This window comes from Geotrypetes seraphini, chromosome 5 (assembly GCF_902459505.1).
Source record: "Geotrypetes seraphini chromosome 5, aGeoSer1.1, whole genome shotgun sequence".
Taxonomy (NCBI): Eukaryota; Metazoa; Chordata; class Amphibia; order Gymnophiona; family Dermophiidae; genus Geotrypetes; species Geotrypetes seraphini.
The window spans coordinates 231,833,178-231,849,228 of record NC_047088.1 but is presented as its reverse complement, the minus strand read 5'-3'; the positions used below and the strand labels follow the sequence as shown (position 1 = coordinate 231,849,228).

The following is a 16,051-nucleotide window of genomic DNA, read 5'->3' as shown; positions in this document are numbered from 1 at the left end:
AATCTACAATGCAAAAAAAAAAAATTATTTATATCTATATATATCTATATCTATATCTATATCTAGATAAGATAGATAGATAGATATATGTATTGTGCATTTGCAAAAACTGGGCATGGATAACATGACTAAGGGCTCCTTTTATCAAGGTACGGTAGACGTTCAACCACCTGCCGCGCTAGTCGCTAACGCCTCCATTGACGAGGCATTAGGTTTTTGGCTTGCCGCAGGGGTTAGCACATGATGAAATGTCCGACGTGCTAACCCCCGTAGCGCGCCTTGATAAAAGGAGCCCTAAACGATCTGAATTTACAAAAATTATTTTTCTCAACCAGGGACTTACTAGTTTTTACTATAGATATATCATGGGAGACAAACCTGAAATAGAATAATTTTAGATATCTGTGTTATTTCCTGCATCTAGTGACCCTTCTTACTGTGCAAAAACTAGCACACATAAGTACAATGATTGGGCAGTAAAAGCAGGGATTGTGCACTTCCTCTAGTGCAGGGGCAGGAAACTCCTGTCCTCGAGAGCCGTATTCCAGTCAGGTTTTCAGGATATCCCCAATGAATATGCATTGAAAGCAGTGCATGCAAATAGATCTCATGCATATTCATTGGGGAAATCCTGAAAACCCGACTGGAATACGGCTCTCGAGGACCGGAGTTCCTTACCCCTGCTCTAGTGCATAGACAAGATATAGCATGGCCACTGCATTGCCTGGGCAGATAGCGCAAGTCCATGGCCACTAAGGGCTCCTTTTACTAAGCTGCGGTAGCGTTTTTAGCGCGTGCTGAAGATTAACGTGCGCTAACCCGCGCGCTACATGGAAATACTGACACCAGCTCTATGAAGGCGTTAGTGCCAGCTCTATGATGGCGTTAGCATCTAGAGCACGCTAAGCGCGCGCTAAAACTGCTAGCACAGCTTAGTAAAAGGAGCCCTAAATTATCATGTGTGTAACATGAACAGTCTGCCTGCTTTGCACTCAAGCTGATCCTCCCTAGAAGCCTCTCACCATAAATGCGACCCTTTGGTGAAGTCTCATCCCCGGTGCAAATCTCCACCTCCCTCACTTCAACCCAACCCTTGTCCTACCCCAGATCTGACCCTGACCCCCAACTACCTTTCTGAAAAATACTGGGACTTATTCAGGGGTAATCCCTGATCCCCCTCAATTCTTACCCTCGTCTGGCTGTGGGTGTCATAATGCATTTATGATCCCTAGTGGTAGTCTTCCAGTACTACTGCTAAGGGTCAACTTTCCATATAGGGTATACTATGCAGTAAAAACACATGTTATCTGCTTACACTGCTTAATAAAAGGCCCCAAAGTCAAATAAAAATTCCTGGTTGATATTGCAGTACATTAGGAAGCTAACTGTTAACGGTACTTACCTCAGTAAAGCAAATTTTTTTAGCATATAAGAGATTTTCTCTAGAAAGCAGGATTAATCGGCATACATAAAGGTATCATCACAGTGACTCATCACAGGGTACAAGGGTTTCTTCCAGTTTTATAGGCTAAGAACTTGAGACCTGCAGCTGAGTCACAGAGGCAACCTGATCACAAGAGGCAAGAGAAGCCCATCCCTAGAGGATCCCATTGGACCATCATGAGGTATATCTTATTAATGGTTATATATATGGAAGTCGAGCCAGACACATCCTTGTTGTCAGTGGTCCTAACGCCTTGCATTATTTCATTACTGCAAGTTCTTTCCTATGTGCTTTATGTTTGATACCTGCTCTACTTGCCTCCCGCTCCATTGTCTGGTTCCTAATTCTATCTGATTTCCACCTTCCTTGACTCTGCCACAGGCCTAGTCTTTCCCAGGAGAGATCATGACACAGGGATGAAGCAGAACTCCCAACTCATATGAGGGGCCGCTGAAAAGTTCTCAACTCCACCAACAAAGTTGGGGCAGTTTTCATCGAGGGCTATACACTTACCTCCTCTTTTACTAAGGTGTGCTAACCGATCAGTGCGTGCTAATAGAATTAGCACGTGCTAAACGCTAACACGTCCATAGACTAACATGCACATTTTAGTGTTGAGCGCACGCTAAATCGATTAGTGTGCGCTAATTGGTTAGAGCAGTAACAGAGGGCCTAAGGGCCTCTTTTACAAAGGTGCGTTAAGCGTTTTAGTGCCGATTTAGCGCGTTCTGAATCAACGCATGCACTAACCACTAACGCGCCCATAGGATAACATCCACATGTTAGCGTTAAGCACGTGTTTAGCGCGCAATGATATTTATTGTGCGCTAAAAAGCATAGCACACCTTTGTAAAAGAAGGGGTATAGTTTGGTCGTGTGAATGCAAATCAACGAGGCCCACTGGGGTTTGTCAGAGACTGTAATTTGCAGACTTCGCTAAACCTACAGGAGATTATTCCCAGGAAATGCAAGCACAGGCTGACAATGGAGAATCATTTTAACAAATACTTCTCAACAAGTCTGGCATGTTTAAGTTCCCAAGTTAATGCAAAAGAGATGTAGTTAAATATCCTCTGAGACAGGAACTTTGTGACAACATGTAAAAAAAAAAAAATCACGATTACCAGCTTTTTATGCTTATCCAAACTGTGCACAAATGACAAGATATTTTGCATATTGTATTTAGTTAAAAGATAAGTAAGTATATTATAGATTCATACTTCAGTAGGGGAAAAGAATCCAGACACTTGTCCACAGAGTGGACATTATACCAGTCTGATGCACGATCCATAATAAAAAAAAAAAAAAAAGCATATTTATATAACTGAATGCAAGGACCATATGCTCTGAAAATTACAATCAAGAGCAATATTTATTTATTCAAAATATTTATTATCTGCCTAAAACCTAGGTGGCTTACAGTAAAACATTCATAGTCATTAGAACAAACAAGCATTAAAACAAATACCACATCATTTCCATCACCCTTAAGCTATCATAACGGCACAGCAAACACACCAAGTTCATAAATCCTCTTTTCAATTAAATGACTGGACAAATAAAAATAGGTTTTCAACAATTTCCTAAACCTCATCACCTAAATGTATATTCCCAGCCACTGAAAAGGAGGATTTTGTTGTATCAACATAACCCCTCTATTGTTAAGGTGCGCTCACCGATTAGTGCACACTATTCAAAATAGTGCACGCTAAATGCTAACGCATCCCTAGACTAACATGCACACATTAGCGTTTAGCGTGTGCTAATCGGTGAGCCCTTAGTAAAAGAGGGCCATAGAGTTCCTCTTCCCGTCTTCTCACATCTAACAACACTCGACTTTCAGATCTCAATGTGCGTCCTCACTGCTATATGTGTAGGATTTCATAAAAATATTTCATTATTTCTTTAACACTCAGTATGTTAGTTAGAGTAGTTGTTTTAGGCCTGCACCGACACAGGTTGTGGCACTACACATCACCTACGGAAGTTTTTTTTGTCAATGATGTGGGAGGTGGAGGTTTGAGCATTCTGCTCTGCCCGTAATAGAACCTGAGGTTTTTTTCTTCCGTGGTGATAGTGCTCTCAATTAAAAGTAGTGGAGTTGGTTCATGCATTATTATTTATTACCCACTTTCACTGAATTGAATTAAAATATTTGGGCAATTTACCACATATCCCCTGATGTACCAATTTTATTGTCTTGCATTTTATGTGAAATATAACTTAATTTCATTTTAATATCATTTCCCTACTAACACTATAAGCTTGACCAGTATTTGTGCTTGAAAAAAAAAATCACTGCAGGTTCCTTCCCCAAAGAATCTAGCTTCTGTACACAAGTCTGATTAAAACACTACATCTTCATCATATCCAACAGAGCCTGGAAATTCTTTAGAATCATCCAAATGGTATCCAAGCTAGAATATACAGTATATAATAATTTAAATAATGAAAAAACATATTTTACTTCCAAGCAAAATAGCCTTTGCACACATAGACCTCAGTCAACGAAAACTGAAACTAAAACACACACACATGGTCATGCCAGCCATTTTGACAGCAGAGCCATCATGGGAATCACTCCTACCCTGACTACACCCTAGACTAGGGGTTTCCAACCTTTTGGCTTACCTGGGCCGCGTTGGCCCCCAAAAGTTTTATGGGGCCGCACAAATGCGTAAACACTGCAGCAAGACAGAGGAGGGAGCTGGCAAGACGGTAAACACCCAGGGGTAGCAGAGGAAAACATTGCATCGCCCTCGACCGGGGCCGCACAAAATAGTTCACGGGGCCGCATGCAGCCCTCGGGCCGCAGGTTGGACATCCCTGCCCTAGACTGATAAGAATTATAAAATAGACCTAATGGGGGTATGTACAGGCGGGCAAGGAGGAAAGGCAACTTCTATTTGGAAGGGAAGGGAGGGAGACAAACAGGACAAATCACACATTTTCAGCTTCCATCCAAAAACATACTGTCAGTTTTTGCTGAAACCAAAATCATGACTGTAGTCTTTTGCCAAAGCTGAAACCAGGCAGAAAAATTATTTTGGGCCAGTTTCAGCACCATAACCGTAACATTATTACCAGCTATGGGAGCAAATGGAGCAGATCCACTTAAGGGTGGTAGAAAAAGGAATAAGCAACAAAATGGGCCTATTTCTGTCTCACTTTTTTCCATGCCCCATGGCTGATGATATCAGCAACTCAGCTTCCTTTTAGTTGTGGGGGTTCCTACCATGAGAGCTTATTGATCCTAGCCATGTGAAGGTGAAAATACCTGAGAAGACCATAGCTTAGCAGATCCTTAAGCTATCATATTAGATGTGATGAAGAAAGATATAGGGTATAATTAGAGGGGTACTATACAGTACAAATGCTTTAGGGTAATAGATCACTTACAGGTCATTGACCTAGGGGGCTGCCGTGGGAGTGGACTGCTGGGCATGATGGACCTGTGATCTGACTCAGCAGAGGCGATTCTTATGTTCTTATATTGGTGGAAGCTGCTATAGCTCAAAGGGTAAAAGCCATGTGCTCATCTTCCAGAGACATGGGTTCAAATCCCAGCACAGAGAACACACACAAGCAACAAAGGTAGCAGGTTTAAAATCAAGAAAAGGACTTCACAGTAACAGTGAGGATGCTACACAGATTCCTATACAAGGAGAAGCCACGACAGACCAGCAAGCGGACAGCAATGGATGCAGCAGACAGAAGCAGGATGTTGAGCTACCCAGTGTTATGCACCATTTGCCATATGTATGACTATCTCTGGGAGGCGGTCTTTTGTATGCACTCGATGCAAGGAACTGGAGGGCCTGAAGAAGCAAGTCAGACTCCTGTCGGGCAGAATACTGAAACTAGAAGCACTTCGAGCAGTAGAAGAGGAGGACAGAGAGGCAGAAAACTTCATGACAGAGGAAACCATTGAGGAAGAAGTGAGGGAGTTAGAGAAGTTCATCGAACAGGCATACAGGGAGGCTGTGGAAAATCACCAACAACAATGGAGCTGCCAAGATACACCTGCAGTAAGCAAGGACCAAGATACACCTACAGTGATTGAGGACCACCTTGAGGACAACCACAAGGAAGATAAGTCCAGTGCAAGCCAACACCAGGATGAGGGAAGATGGAAGTGTACAGATGACACAGACCTACGGCTGGAGAGATGGTCATACACCAGGGGTACGGACCTGCAGTTAAAGAGGCAAGAGAAAATAGAGAGGACAGCAATTGTCATGGGGGACTCCATCATCAGACAAGATGACAGCCACATAGCGGGAGGAAGACAGGATCGGCTGGTGACCTGCCTACCAGGAGCCAAGGTAGAAGATATAGTGAGCCGCATCGACAGGATCATCAACAGCATGGAAGAGGAAGATACGGCAATGGTGATCCAAATGGGGACAAACAACGTGAGTAACATGAACTATAGCAGGGAAGGACTGAAGGACCAGTTCCAGATGCTAGGAGATAAGCTGAAGACCAGAACACTGAGGATAGCGTTCTCAGAGATCCTGCCGGTACCCAGGGCCGATGAGAAGAGGCAGACGTAGCTTCAAGCAGTCAACGCATGGATGAGGCGCTGGTATGAGGAAGAACGATTTCACTTCGTGCACAACTGGACGACGTTCTGGGGGAAGAGCAAGCTATTCAGAAAGGATGGACTCCACCTCAGCGGAGATGGAATGGGCAACTTGCAAGCAACATCAAGAGAAAAATTGAGAAATTTTTCAACTTGGAAGAAGGGGAAAGCCGACAGTTGGCCAAGAGTCGATGGTTCGGGAACCGGTATACCCAGAGGATACCGTGCAGGAAGATAGCGGGGAAGACTCACTAGATCATAGGCAAGACAGAAATCCTGATGGATTGAAAGGGACACAAGAGGGAAGGAAATGCAAGAAAGTAACAGGCCACAAACTCAAGTGTATGTACATGATCGCAAGGAGACTAAGGAATAAGATGGGGGAATTGGAAGCTATGGCACAAAAAGATAACCTTGACATCATTGGCATCACGGAAAATGGTGGGATGAGGAAAATGTCTGGGATACTGTGCTACCGAGATACAAGCTATACCGCAGAGCGCAGAGACAGAGTAGGACAAAAAGGTGGGGGTATTTCCCTTTACATCAAAGAGGGAATTGAGTCTACCAAAGAGCACACGCCGGAAACAAAAAATAAGATAGAGTCTCTATGGATCAAAATTCCTGAAATAAATGGAATGGAAATGAAGATCGGCATCTACTACTGACCCCAAGGGCAGTCCGAAGAAATTGATGGAGAAATGACGGACGAGATTAAATGCAACTGCAAGGGAGGCAACACAGTTATATGCTTTTGTAAGTTTCTGTATACTGTATCCTGGATCTCAACACATTGTAACTTCGCTGATTGTCCAGCTCTCTTCGGTGTGAACCGCCTAGAAGTCTCACGACTATGGAGGTATAGAAGAATAAAGTTATTATTATTATTATTATTATTATTATCATGGGTGACTTCAATTATCAGGGATATACTGGAACCTAGGTACCTCTGGCTGCAATAGGGAGACCAAGTTCCTGGATGCTGTAGGCAATTGCTTCCTGAAACAACTTGTCAAGGAAAATACGAGAGGAAATGAAATTCTGGACTTAATTCAAAATGGACTACGAGGACCGGAGCAAAGTGTAGAAGTAGAAGGGACACTGGGAAGTAGTGATCACAATATGATCTGCTTCAACCTGAACACAGGGGCAAAACATTGATCCAGAACGACGGCCACAGCACTGAACTTCCGAAAAGGGAATTACGAAGGGATGAGACTCATGGTGGGGAAGAAGATTAAGAAGAGGATAAGCACTGTAAAAACGCTAAAGTAAGCATGGTCCCTTTTTAAGAACACAGTCACCGAGGTGCAAATTCTATATATTGTGATAAGCAGACTATGCCTGCTAGGAGTGTCCCTAGTGCAGGTCCCAGTGCTAATCCAGACCCTGCCCATAATCTGCCTTATATACCATTTTCGGTCTCTCAAAATGAATTTCCTTCTAGGGCCTGTAGAGGGAGTAAGAGAGTAGCAGTGGTGGTTCTGTGTCCTAAAATGAATCACTGGAAATCCTTTCCACCTGAGGGTTGGGGGCGGGGCTGCAAGCTGCTATCCCTGAAGACTAGGCTCCTAGAAAATCAGAGGAGAGAGGAACAGCAGCAGGAGAGGTCACAGTGCTCAGGGCTGGGAGCTCCTGATAGCAGCCAAGCTCCTGAGGCTATGGAGTTTTCAGAGGCTGGAGAAGAAGTACCTTCCAGTCTGTGTGAGGAACCGCTTGCCATGGAGTTGGAAATAAGCCCTGAGGCTAGTGCTGTGCTGACTCCTGAGGTTTGCCTCATAAAAGCAAGTATCTAATTGATTGCTGAAGTTAAGCAAGGACTTTTATTTTGAAGTTTTGTTTTTCCTTTTTGAAAGCTTACTTGTGCTTTCTCTGTGAGAAAAGTGTACTATGGTATGCTAAGGCAGTGGGGTTTGCCCCGTGTTACGTGGTGGGATAGTGGGCCTAATTTCTGGCAATTAAAGACCACACGGAGCACACTGTCTTTCCAGCATTTGGTTGCTGAAGAAGCAAGTATTACAGCACTGGCTTGGAGTTTTGTTTTTGGTTGAAAAGTTTTCCTTTATTTTGTAATGGACTCTAACCGGACTATAATTTGAAAGAAAACTGCCCTCTGAGGAAGAGAGATTTTTTTTGTTGTTTGAATTTGAACTCTTTTTGGTTTTTCAACCAGAGACTGTTTATTAAACATTGTTTGCACTTTGTATGAGAAGCCCGTTGTCTTTGGTATTTTGATCCTGACAAGCAAGTTACTATTTTTGTTTGCTTTGACAATTAAAAGTATTCCCTTCATTGACACTGGGCCTATTACTCTTTGGATGGTGTCCCTTTCATTGAACGCTAAAATAACATATCCTTGTGAAGCCCGCAGCGACTCACAAGAGTCTACTTGTACCGGTGACCCCAAACACCTTGCCTGGAGCTTGCCAGCTACAATATACTGCGTATCAACAAGGGATCCAAAAGGAAAAAGAACAAGGAATCAGCGTGGCTCACTGTAGCGGTGAAAGAAGCAATCAGAGACAAGAAGACTTCTTTTAAGGAATGGAAAAGGTCAAAAACGGATGAAAACTGGAAAAAGCACAAACAACATCAAAGCAGGTACCATAAAGCACTAAGAGGGGCCAAAAGAGACTACCAGGAAAAAATAGCGAAAGAGGCAAAAAACTTCAAGCCGTTCTGTCCATAGAACTCAGATCTATCTGAAGCCCAAACTAAGCTCAAAAGTAGACTTGGTTTTCATTTGCCTACAATATAGGCATGATATGGATGCCCTAGGTCGCTCAGTATTATGTAAATTAATCAAAAGATGTCCATATTGAAACCACACCCATTCTACGCCTATTCCCTTAGGCATGAGTTTTCACAATGGGCGTCCATGAAATTGTGGAGACACCTACAAAGTGACATCCATAGCCTTTGGACATCCATGTGCCAATTATCGTTCATTAAGACCCTTAAATGGCTCATTAACCACTTAGTTTGGACACCTAAGTCCTGCTCAGTGTTAGGCAGGACTTAGGTGCCCTTTATAGAAACAAGGCCGTTGTGTCTAAGTTCCACAAAGGTGCCCAAACTGACAATAAGACCTCAGTGGTCATGATCCCCTCCCACCATCCAAAGAACAAAAAAAAAACCCCAAACAACAAGAACCCATAGGTTTCCCATCAGCTGATTGTGGCAGAAGGAATCCCAAAACCTGAGCTGATTTCAGGAATTCCCGGCAGCTCAGCTGATGAGGATTCCCCCTGCCAGGATCAGATGAACCGCGGAGCCCTACACTCCTCCCCTGACATCCACCACATCCTCCCGACATCTCCCACAACCTCCCAATATCACGGACCTCCCGCTGACATCCCTCACATCCTCCCAACATCCCGGACCTCCTGCTGATATCTCCCATATCCTCCTGACATCTCCTGCATCCTTTTGACATCCTCCCAACATCCTGGACCTCTCCTAAAAGGCCATGATATCTCCGCCCCCCACATCCCCCCAACATTCCTAGGCCCCCCTTTCACATCCTCGGAATCTCCCCGTACCTTTGGAAGAGCAAATGGCAGGAGGGAAGCTCACTCTCTCCTGCCTACAGGGCTGCGTGCTGCAAATGATGGGGCTTCCCCCTCCCAACGCATCTTGGGATGCATTGGGAGGAGCCGAAGGCTCTCATTAGCTCAAAATGGCATTTTTGAGGCAATCAAGGGAGGGGGAAGCACCTTCATTTGCAGCACATGACCATGAAGGCAAGAGGGAGTGGGTATCCTTCCTGCCGGCTGACTTTCGGTGGGGCTTGGAGGTTCCCTGTCATGGCTGCTCAGCTGATCACAGCAGTGAGATTTTCTTGCCATGATCAGTTTAGCAGCCACATCTATTTGAAATGTAGGCCAGAATTTTGCTGGCCTACATTTCAGGCACCTATCGCAGCCCTAGGGAGATGCCTAGGGTCACTTAAGTTTGCCTAAGGCCACTTCTGGGTGAAACCACACCCATGCCCAGCCTTGGACGAGTTTAAGTATCCCTAGGAGCTTCACTGCACCCTCGAAAGATGACTACAGTGTAGGCGGCCTGCCTCAGGTTGTTGTTTTTTGTTTTTTTTAAAAATACATGCTTCTTGATTGGCTGGTTTGACAGCGATAGGACACTTCCCACCACCTATAATCAGGACGTCATTTATAGAATATGGCCCTCGGTGCCTAACTTTAAGCACCTTGTTATAGAATTAGGGGGTATATGATTTAAATAAAATTGACTAAATGTAAATTGGTGTGGGGATGTGGGAACTGAAGATAGAGCTGGGAGTAGAACTTGTGTCCCCCTAAACAAAAAAGGATGGGAAGATAGAAAGTGCAAGGATGGGGGCACAGCAAAGAGATGCTGGATGGGTTAGGAGCACTGTCTGATGCGTTATAGGGGCACCAAAAACTTTTGCACCTGCCTTGACCTTACGCCTTCAGCCTCAATGTTGCAAGACCAAGTAAGAATAAATTCTTGAAAAATATGGGAAGATTTGTTTTTATGTACATATGACAGAGTGAGGGAAAAACTGAAAGCAGTTGGGGAGTCTGCTGCATGTGGAAAAGGTCGTACATACTCACAACTTTATGTTAGCTCTGGCTGTGGTAGAGCAGTTTTTTTCCTGAGTCATGTGATAATACTGCCAATGTGTGCTTACATCCTGCTTTTTCACAGAAAAATAGACAGTCATCTGCGTGAATTAGTCTGTCTGAACTTGCGTTTCTCTGTTCAGGCGGACATCCACACTGCATATTTTTAACTTTTTTGAAGAGACCTTCCTGTGAATCTGTTTAGGATGGGAGAATTGAGCAGTGTAAATGCATTCGGGCCCGGATTCTGAAAGCGGCACCGTAATCTGCAGGTGCCCGAAAAAATGACGCTGGTCACGTGTCACTCATATTACAGTGCTGTTGTCAGAACTGCGGCCTGCTTTGAAGGCAGACACCAGAAATGTAGACCAGGGTTTGACGTTCAGCACTGCTAAGCATTTTGGTAGATGTGATTCCGGCGCCATGTTTCATAGGTGCCTCATGGTGCCTACTTTATTTCTTTTAATTTGTTTTTAAGAGCGCAGTCAATTACCATGCAATTAATAACCAATCAAAACAATTAGGCGCCAGTAGAGTACCTACTGGTGCTGCTTTTAGAATCCGGGCCTCGGGTTTTAAGTATATGCACAGTGTTTGACCTAGTTAATTTGCCCAAAACAATTGCAATACATGTGACTTTAATATGCATATTTTATGACTATTAGCTGTCAAAGGAAACAATATGGATGGCTTCCCTTTGAAGATTCAGTAGTATGTACAGACAGACAATGTAGGGTATCAAAAATTAATGCATACAACTGGAATATTAAATAATCTAATGAGACATACAGATATACATCTAAAGTTGTCATAAAGAACAGTTTGTAAAAGGCTTTTAGTGCAATACCAGTATGTAATAGGCAAATATATATATACAAAACAACAATTTATACCTTGGCATGACATATGATTTTTTTTTAGGTTGTATCCCACAGTACACCTGCAAGTCCTGGTAGTTTCAGATGTTGGCAAGCAAAGTTGGGAACATCCACCATTGTTTAGTTGACAGGAATTACTACCAACTGCAAGAAAACATAGCAGAAAATAATTTACAATAGTTCCCTGGAATACTGTATATTAAAGATGCCAACCTATCAGCAAGTTCATGTTAGCTTTATCTGATTAATTAGACTATTGGTTATTAATTAGTCACATGGGCTGTGGCGTAAAGCAATGAACATTCCATTAATGTAAAATGGGCTATAAAGAGACACCAATGATTATACTAAACACACTGAATTAGGAGAACAATTACTTGTATATTCTTGCATATTATCTCCATTCCAGAATTCTTATTCTAAAGAATTGAACTGCAAATTTATCCCAATACATCCTTGTGAAATAAATTATACTGCCATGTTCTTAATCTTGTTCCAAAACTGTCAGGTACAAATTACATTACATAGCAAAAAAACACACATAAACAATCCACATCAAGTCAGATATGTGCAACTCCAAAACATCAACTTGGAGGATATAAAATAAGAATAAGAAACTCTGAGGTACATGTTTTGGACTTAATATCCACCAGACTCAGCACAAAGGTATGTTCAAAAGGGAGAATGTGAGTTTTTCAACCCAGATATTTAATCATCTAAAATTCAGCGGTTCGACTGATCTTTGGGTTGAGAAAATGGGAACACATCAGTCCCTACTATCAAAAACTTCACTGGCAGCCCTTGGAAGCACGAGTTTTGTTTAAATTTTTTTGCCTTTGCTATAAATCAATTTTTGGCTTGGCCCCTTTGTACCTGGTTTCTCAATTTAATCTGGACAGTTCCATTAGGTCCACAAGCAGAATTCATTTGTTCTCCTTTCCATCATTAAAGGACTGCTGCTACAAAAGATTCATGGACAGAACTCTTGCCTCCCAGGCAGGTAAATGGAACGACTGGCTGGCTAACATCATCATTCACTCCTCATCTTACCTCAGTTTTAGAAAATCAATAAAAACAAATTTGTTTAACCGATTGTAACCTATGAATCTAGTGTATCACTCCTCCCAACCTGTACCTTATTTTTGATGACTTTGCATTGTAACTTCTTCGACATTGTATTGTAACTACTTCAATGACTTTGCATTGTAACTACTTCGCTGATGGTCCAGCACCTCTTGTTGTAAACTGCCTCAAACTATCATGGCTTTGGCGGTATATAAAAATAAAATTATTATTATTAATTAAACACTTTAAAAAACCTTCTTCTAAAATAGCATAATGGTGAATCTAGCTACTTGAATCAGCTTTGTAATCGCCTTCTATATACAGTGGTACTTTGGAATCCGAACTTAATCCGTTCCAGAACCCCGTTCGAGTTTCAAAACTCAGACAGCAAGATCGGGACACCCACCAGCAGAGACAGCAAGATTGGGACCCCCCCACTGGCAAAGACAGCAAGATCATGACCCCCACCGGCATAGGCAGCAAGATTGGCAAAGGCAACTGCAAGCGGTACTCAGCCCACAGCTTCCCTCCCAGGCAGAAACGTGAAGCTGCGTCAGAGGGGAAGCTTTGGGCTGAGCACCGCTTGCAGTTCGGATTCTAAAGCAGCGTTCAAATTCGGGGGCAAAAATTAAGAGGAAAAAAAAGTTTGGATTCCAAGTTGTTCAAGTTCTGAGGCGTTCGGATTCCGAGATACCACTGTACTAGGAGAAAGCACCTACTCTGCAGATACAGAACAAAGATATGTGGTTAAAATAGCACCTAGGTACCAATCATTTTCTCGATCTCCCTTCTAACCCAATGCCAAAAGAAAAATCTGAAACAGTAAAGCCGTAACATGCATTTATGTGTTGCCTGTTATAACTGTGCAAGCATAAATCATCTAGTATGGAGTTCCTATTGCCTCTTCTAGTGTATTTGTTTATCGGGGGAGGGGGGGGGGGGTGCTGCAAACTTCTCAGCCCAACCAATCAAATTCTGAGCGCTATTTTGCTACTGAATCTGAAAAGAGTGTTATATCATTAAGTTTGCAGAAATGAAATTCTATATTTTGACATTGTTTTAGATCATTGATTGAACCATATTCTCGTCATTCTCTTCTTGTTTGGGCTGAGAACTTTTCAGCCACACCCCCCCCCCCTTTCCCCGGTATGTCATTGGTGTGCATTACTATATAAGGCCAGCAGGATCTTAGTTACAGTCTTCTCATGAGGTGGCCTAGTGGTTAGCTACTGCCTCAGCACCCTGAGGTTGTGAGTTCAATCCCAGTCTATCCCTTGTGATTCTCAGTAAGTCAATTAACCTTCAATTGCTCCAGGTACCACAGTTATATTGTGAGCCTGCAAGGACAGATAGGGAAAATGCTTAAGAGAACCTGGTTACTATTCAGTAGAAACATAGAACCATGACGGCAGATAAAGGCCAAATGGCCCATCTGCAACATCCACTATCTCCTCCTCTCCCTATTGGCTAAGGCTCTTTAGAGCTGCATTGTGATGTCATAGAACTTTATGGTTATATCTGAATTGAGAGCAGTGATCAGTAAAGTCAAGTATAGAAACACTGTAACATGATGGCAGATAAAGACCAAATGGTCCATCTAGTCTGACCATCCGTAGTAACCGTTATCACTTTCTCTCTCTGAGATATCCCACGTGCCTGTCCCAGGCCCTTTTGAATTCGGACACAGTCTGTCTCCCCCACCTCTTCTGGGAGACTGTTCCATGCATGTACCACCCTTTCCATAAAAAAGTATTTCCTCAGATTACTCCGGAGCCTATCACCTCTTAACTTCATCCTATGCCCTCTCATTACAGAGTTTCCTTTCAAATGAGACTTGACTCGTGCACATTTATGCCAAATAGGTATTTAAATGTCTATCATATCTCCCCTCTCCCACCTTTCCTCCAAAGTATACATATTGAGATCTCTAAGTCTGTTCCCATATGCCTTATGATGAAGACCACATACCATTTTAATAGCCTTCCTCTGGACCGACTCCATCCTTTTTATATGTTTTTGAAGGTGCGGCCTCCAGAATTGTATTCAATATTCTGCATCAATACCTCCTTTTTCCTACTGGCCATACCTCTCCCTATGCACCCTAGCATCCTTCTAGCTTTCGCTGTCACCTTTTCAACCTGTTTGGCTACCTTAAGATCATCACTTACAATCACACCCAAGGGGCATAACTTCTAGCATAAGCCAACCACTAGGGGCATCATTTTGGAAATGCTGCCAGCAAGGCAGGAATGACTGGGGAATGTTCCTGCTCTAAAACCACTGGGTGACTAAGTACTGGGCTGGTAGGTACCCAGATTAACAGAGATCAACAGTTGTATATTCGATTTCCACAGATAAAATGGTTCTAATGTGGGAAAAATGTTTATTCTCACAAATGTATGAAATAGATAGAAAAAGCTTTTATGAAAATCAGGGGGAAAAGCTACCCCCCCCCCTCTCCTTTTTACAAAGCCACGGTTGCGGCTGCCATGTCAAAAATGCTCCAATGTCCATTAAATACCTATGGGCATCAGAATGATTATTGTAGCAGCTGCTGCTACCATGGCTTTGTAAAAGGAGTCCTAAATTGTCTAAAAATGAACTGAAAATGCTTTGTCTACATACCATACAATATGAGGGGGTGCTGAAAAGTTCAACCTGCCTAATCCCCCCCAAAAACCTATTATGCAGCAAATAGCAATTGTGAGAGAGGAAAAAGACCTCAGAAACCAGCTCAGACATTGAATGAAATGTAGCTGTGAGACTTATCGGTTACCAATTTCTATCATTGACCTTTTTAAAAAAAAAAAAAACAACAACTCTTTTTTTTGTGATTCAAGTATATTCATCTCAAAATATAAAGTGCCTGGTGCCAATAAACTTAATTCTAAAATGTTCCACAACACTTATACTGTATTGACATGCAGCTTAGTCCCAACGGGCCCCGTTTCGCCTGTAGAAACGGCTTCTTCCGGGGCCGTATTAATAAAGCTGCTGTCCATTTGCGCTAGTCAAGAATACAGCTCGCTTTTGACTTGATTCTTTGTATGAAATGGCGCCTGCAAGTTGTGCTTTTGCCTCTTATGCCATCTATTATTGACGGGTGCTGAAAACTTCTCAGCCCCACCAACTAATTTCCTAAATTCTTAGCGTTATTTTGTCACTATAGCTGAAAAGAATGTGCCAATTTGCAGAAACAAAATTCTATGTTTTTGACATTGTTTCATATCATTGATTGCACCATAACTACGTCATTTTCTTGGTTGAGCTGAGAACTTTTCAGCACTCCATCCTAGAGTGAAGAGTTTCAGGGCTCCTTTTACTAAGCTGCGCTAGCATTTTTAGCGCACGCTAAAGATTAGCGCGTGCTAATCCCACGCTAAGTGCCAAAAGCTAACGCCAGCTCAATGGTGGCATTAGCGTCTAGCGCGTGGGGCAGTTTAGCGCTTGCTAAGCGCGCACTAAAACCGCTAGC

General features: G+C 42.8%; 1 protein-coding gene across 1 annotated transcript in view; it reads right to left on the bottom strand.

Annotated features, from left to right (window-relative positions):
- LRP1B (LDL receptor related protein 1B) overlaps positions 1 to 16,051 on the bottom strand; it is a 1,445,547-nt gene that overhangs the window by 581,370 nt on the left and 848,126 nt on the right. The window contains exon 32 of the mRNA XM_033944130.1: positions 11,527 to 11,655. Coding sequence (XP_033800021.1) covers positions 11,527 to 11,655 — 129 coding nt within the window. The remainder of the gene's footprint in view (positions 1 to 11,526; positions 11,656 to 16,051) is intronic.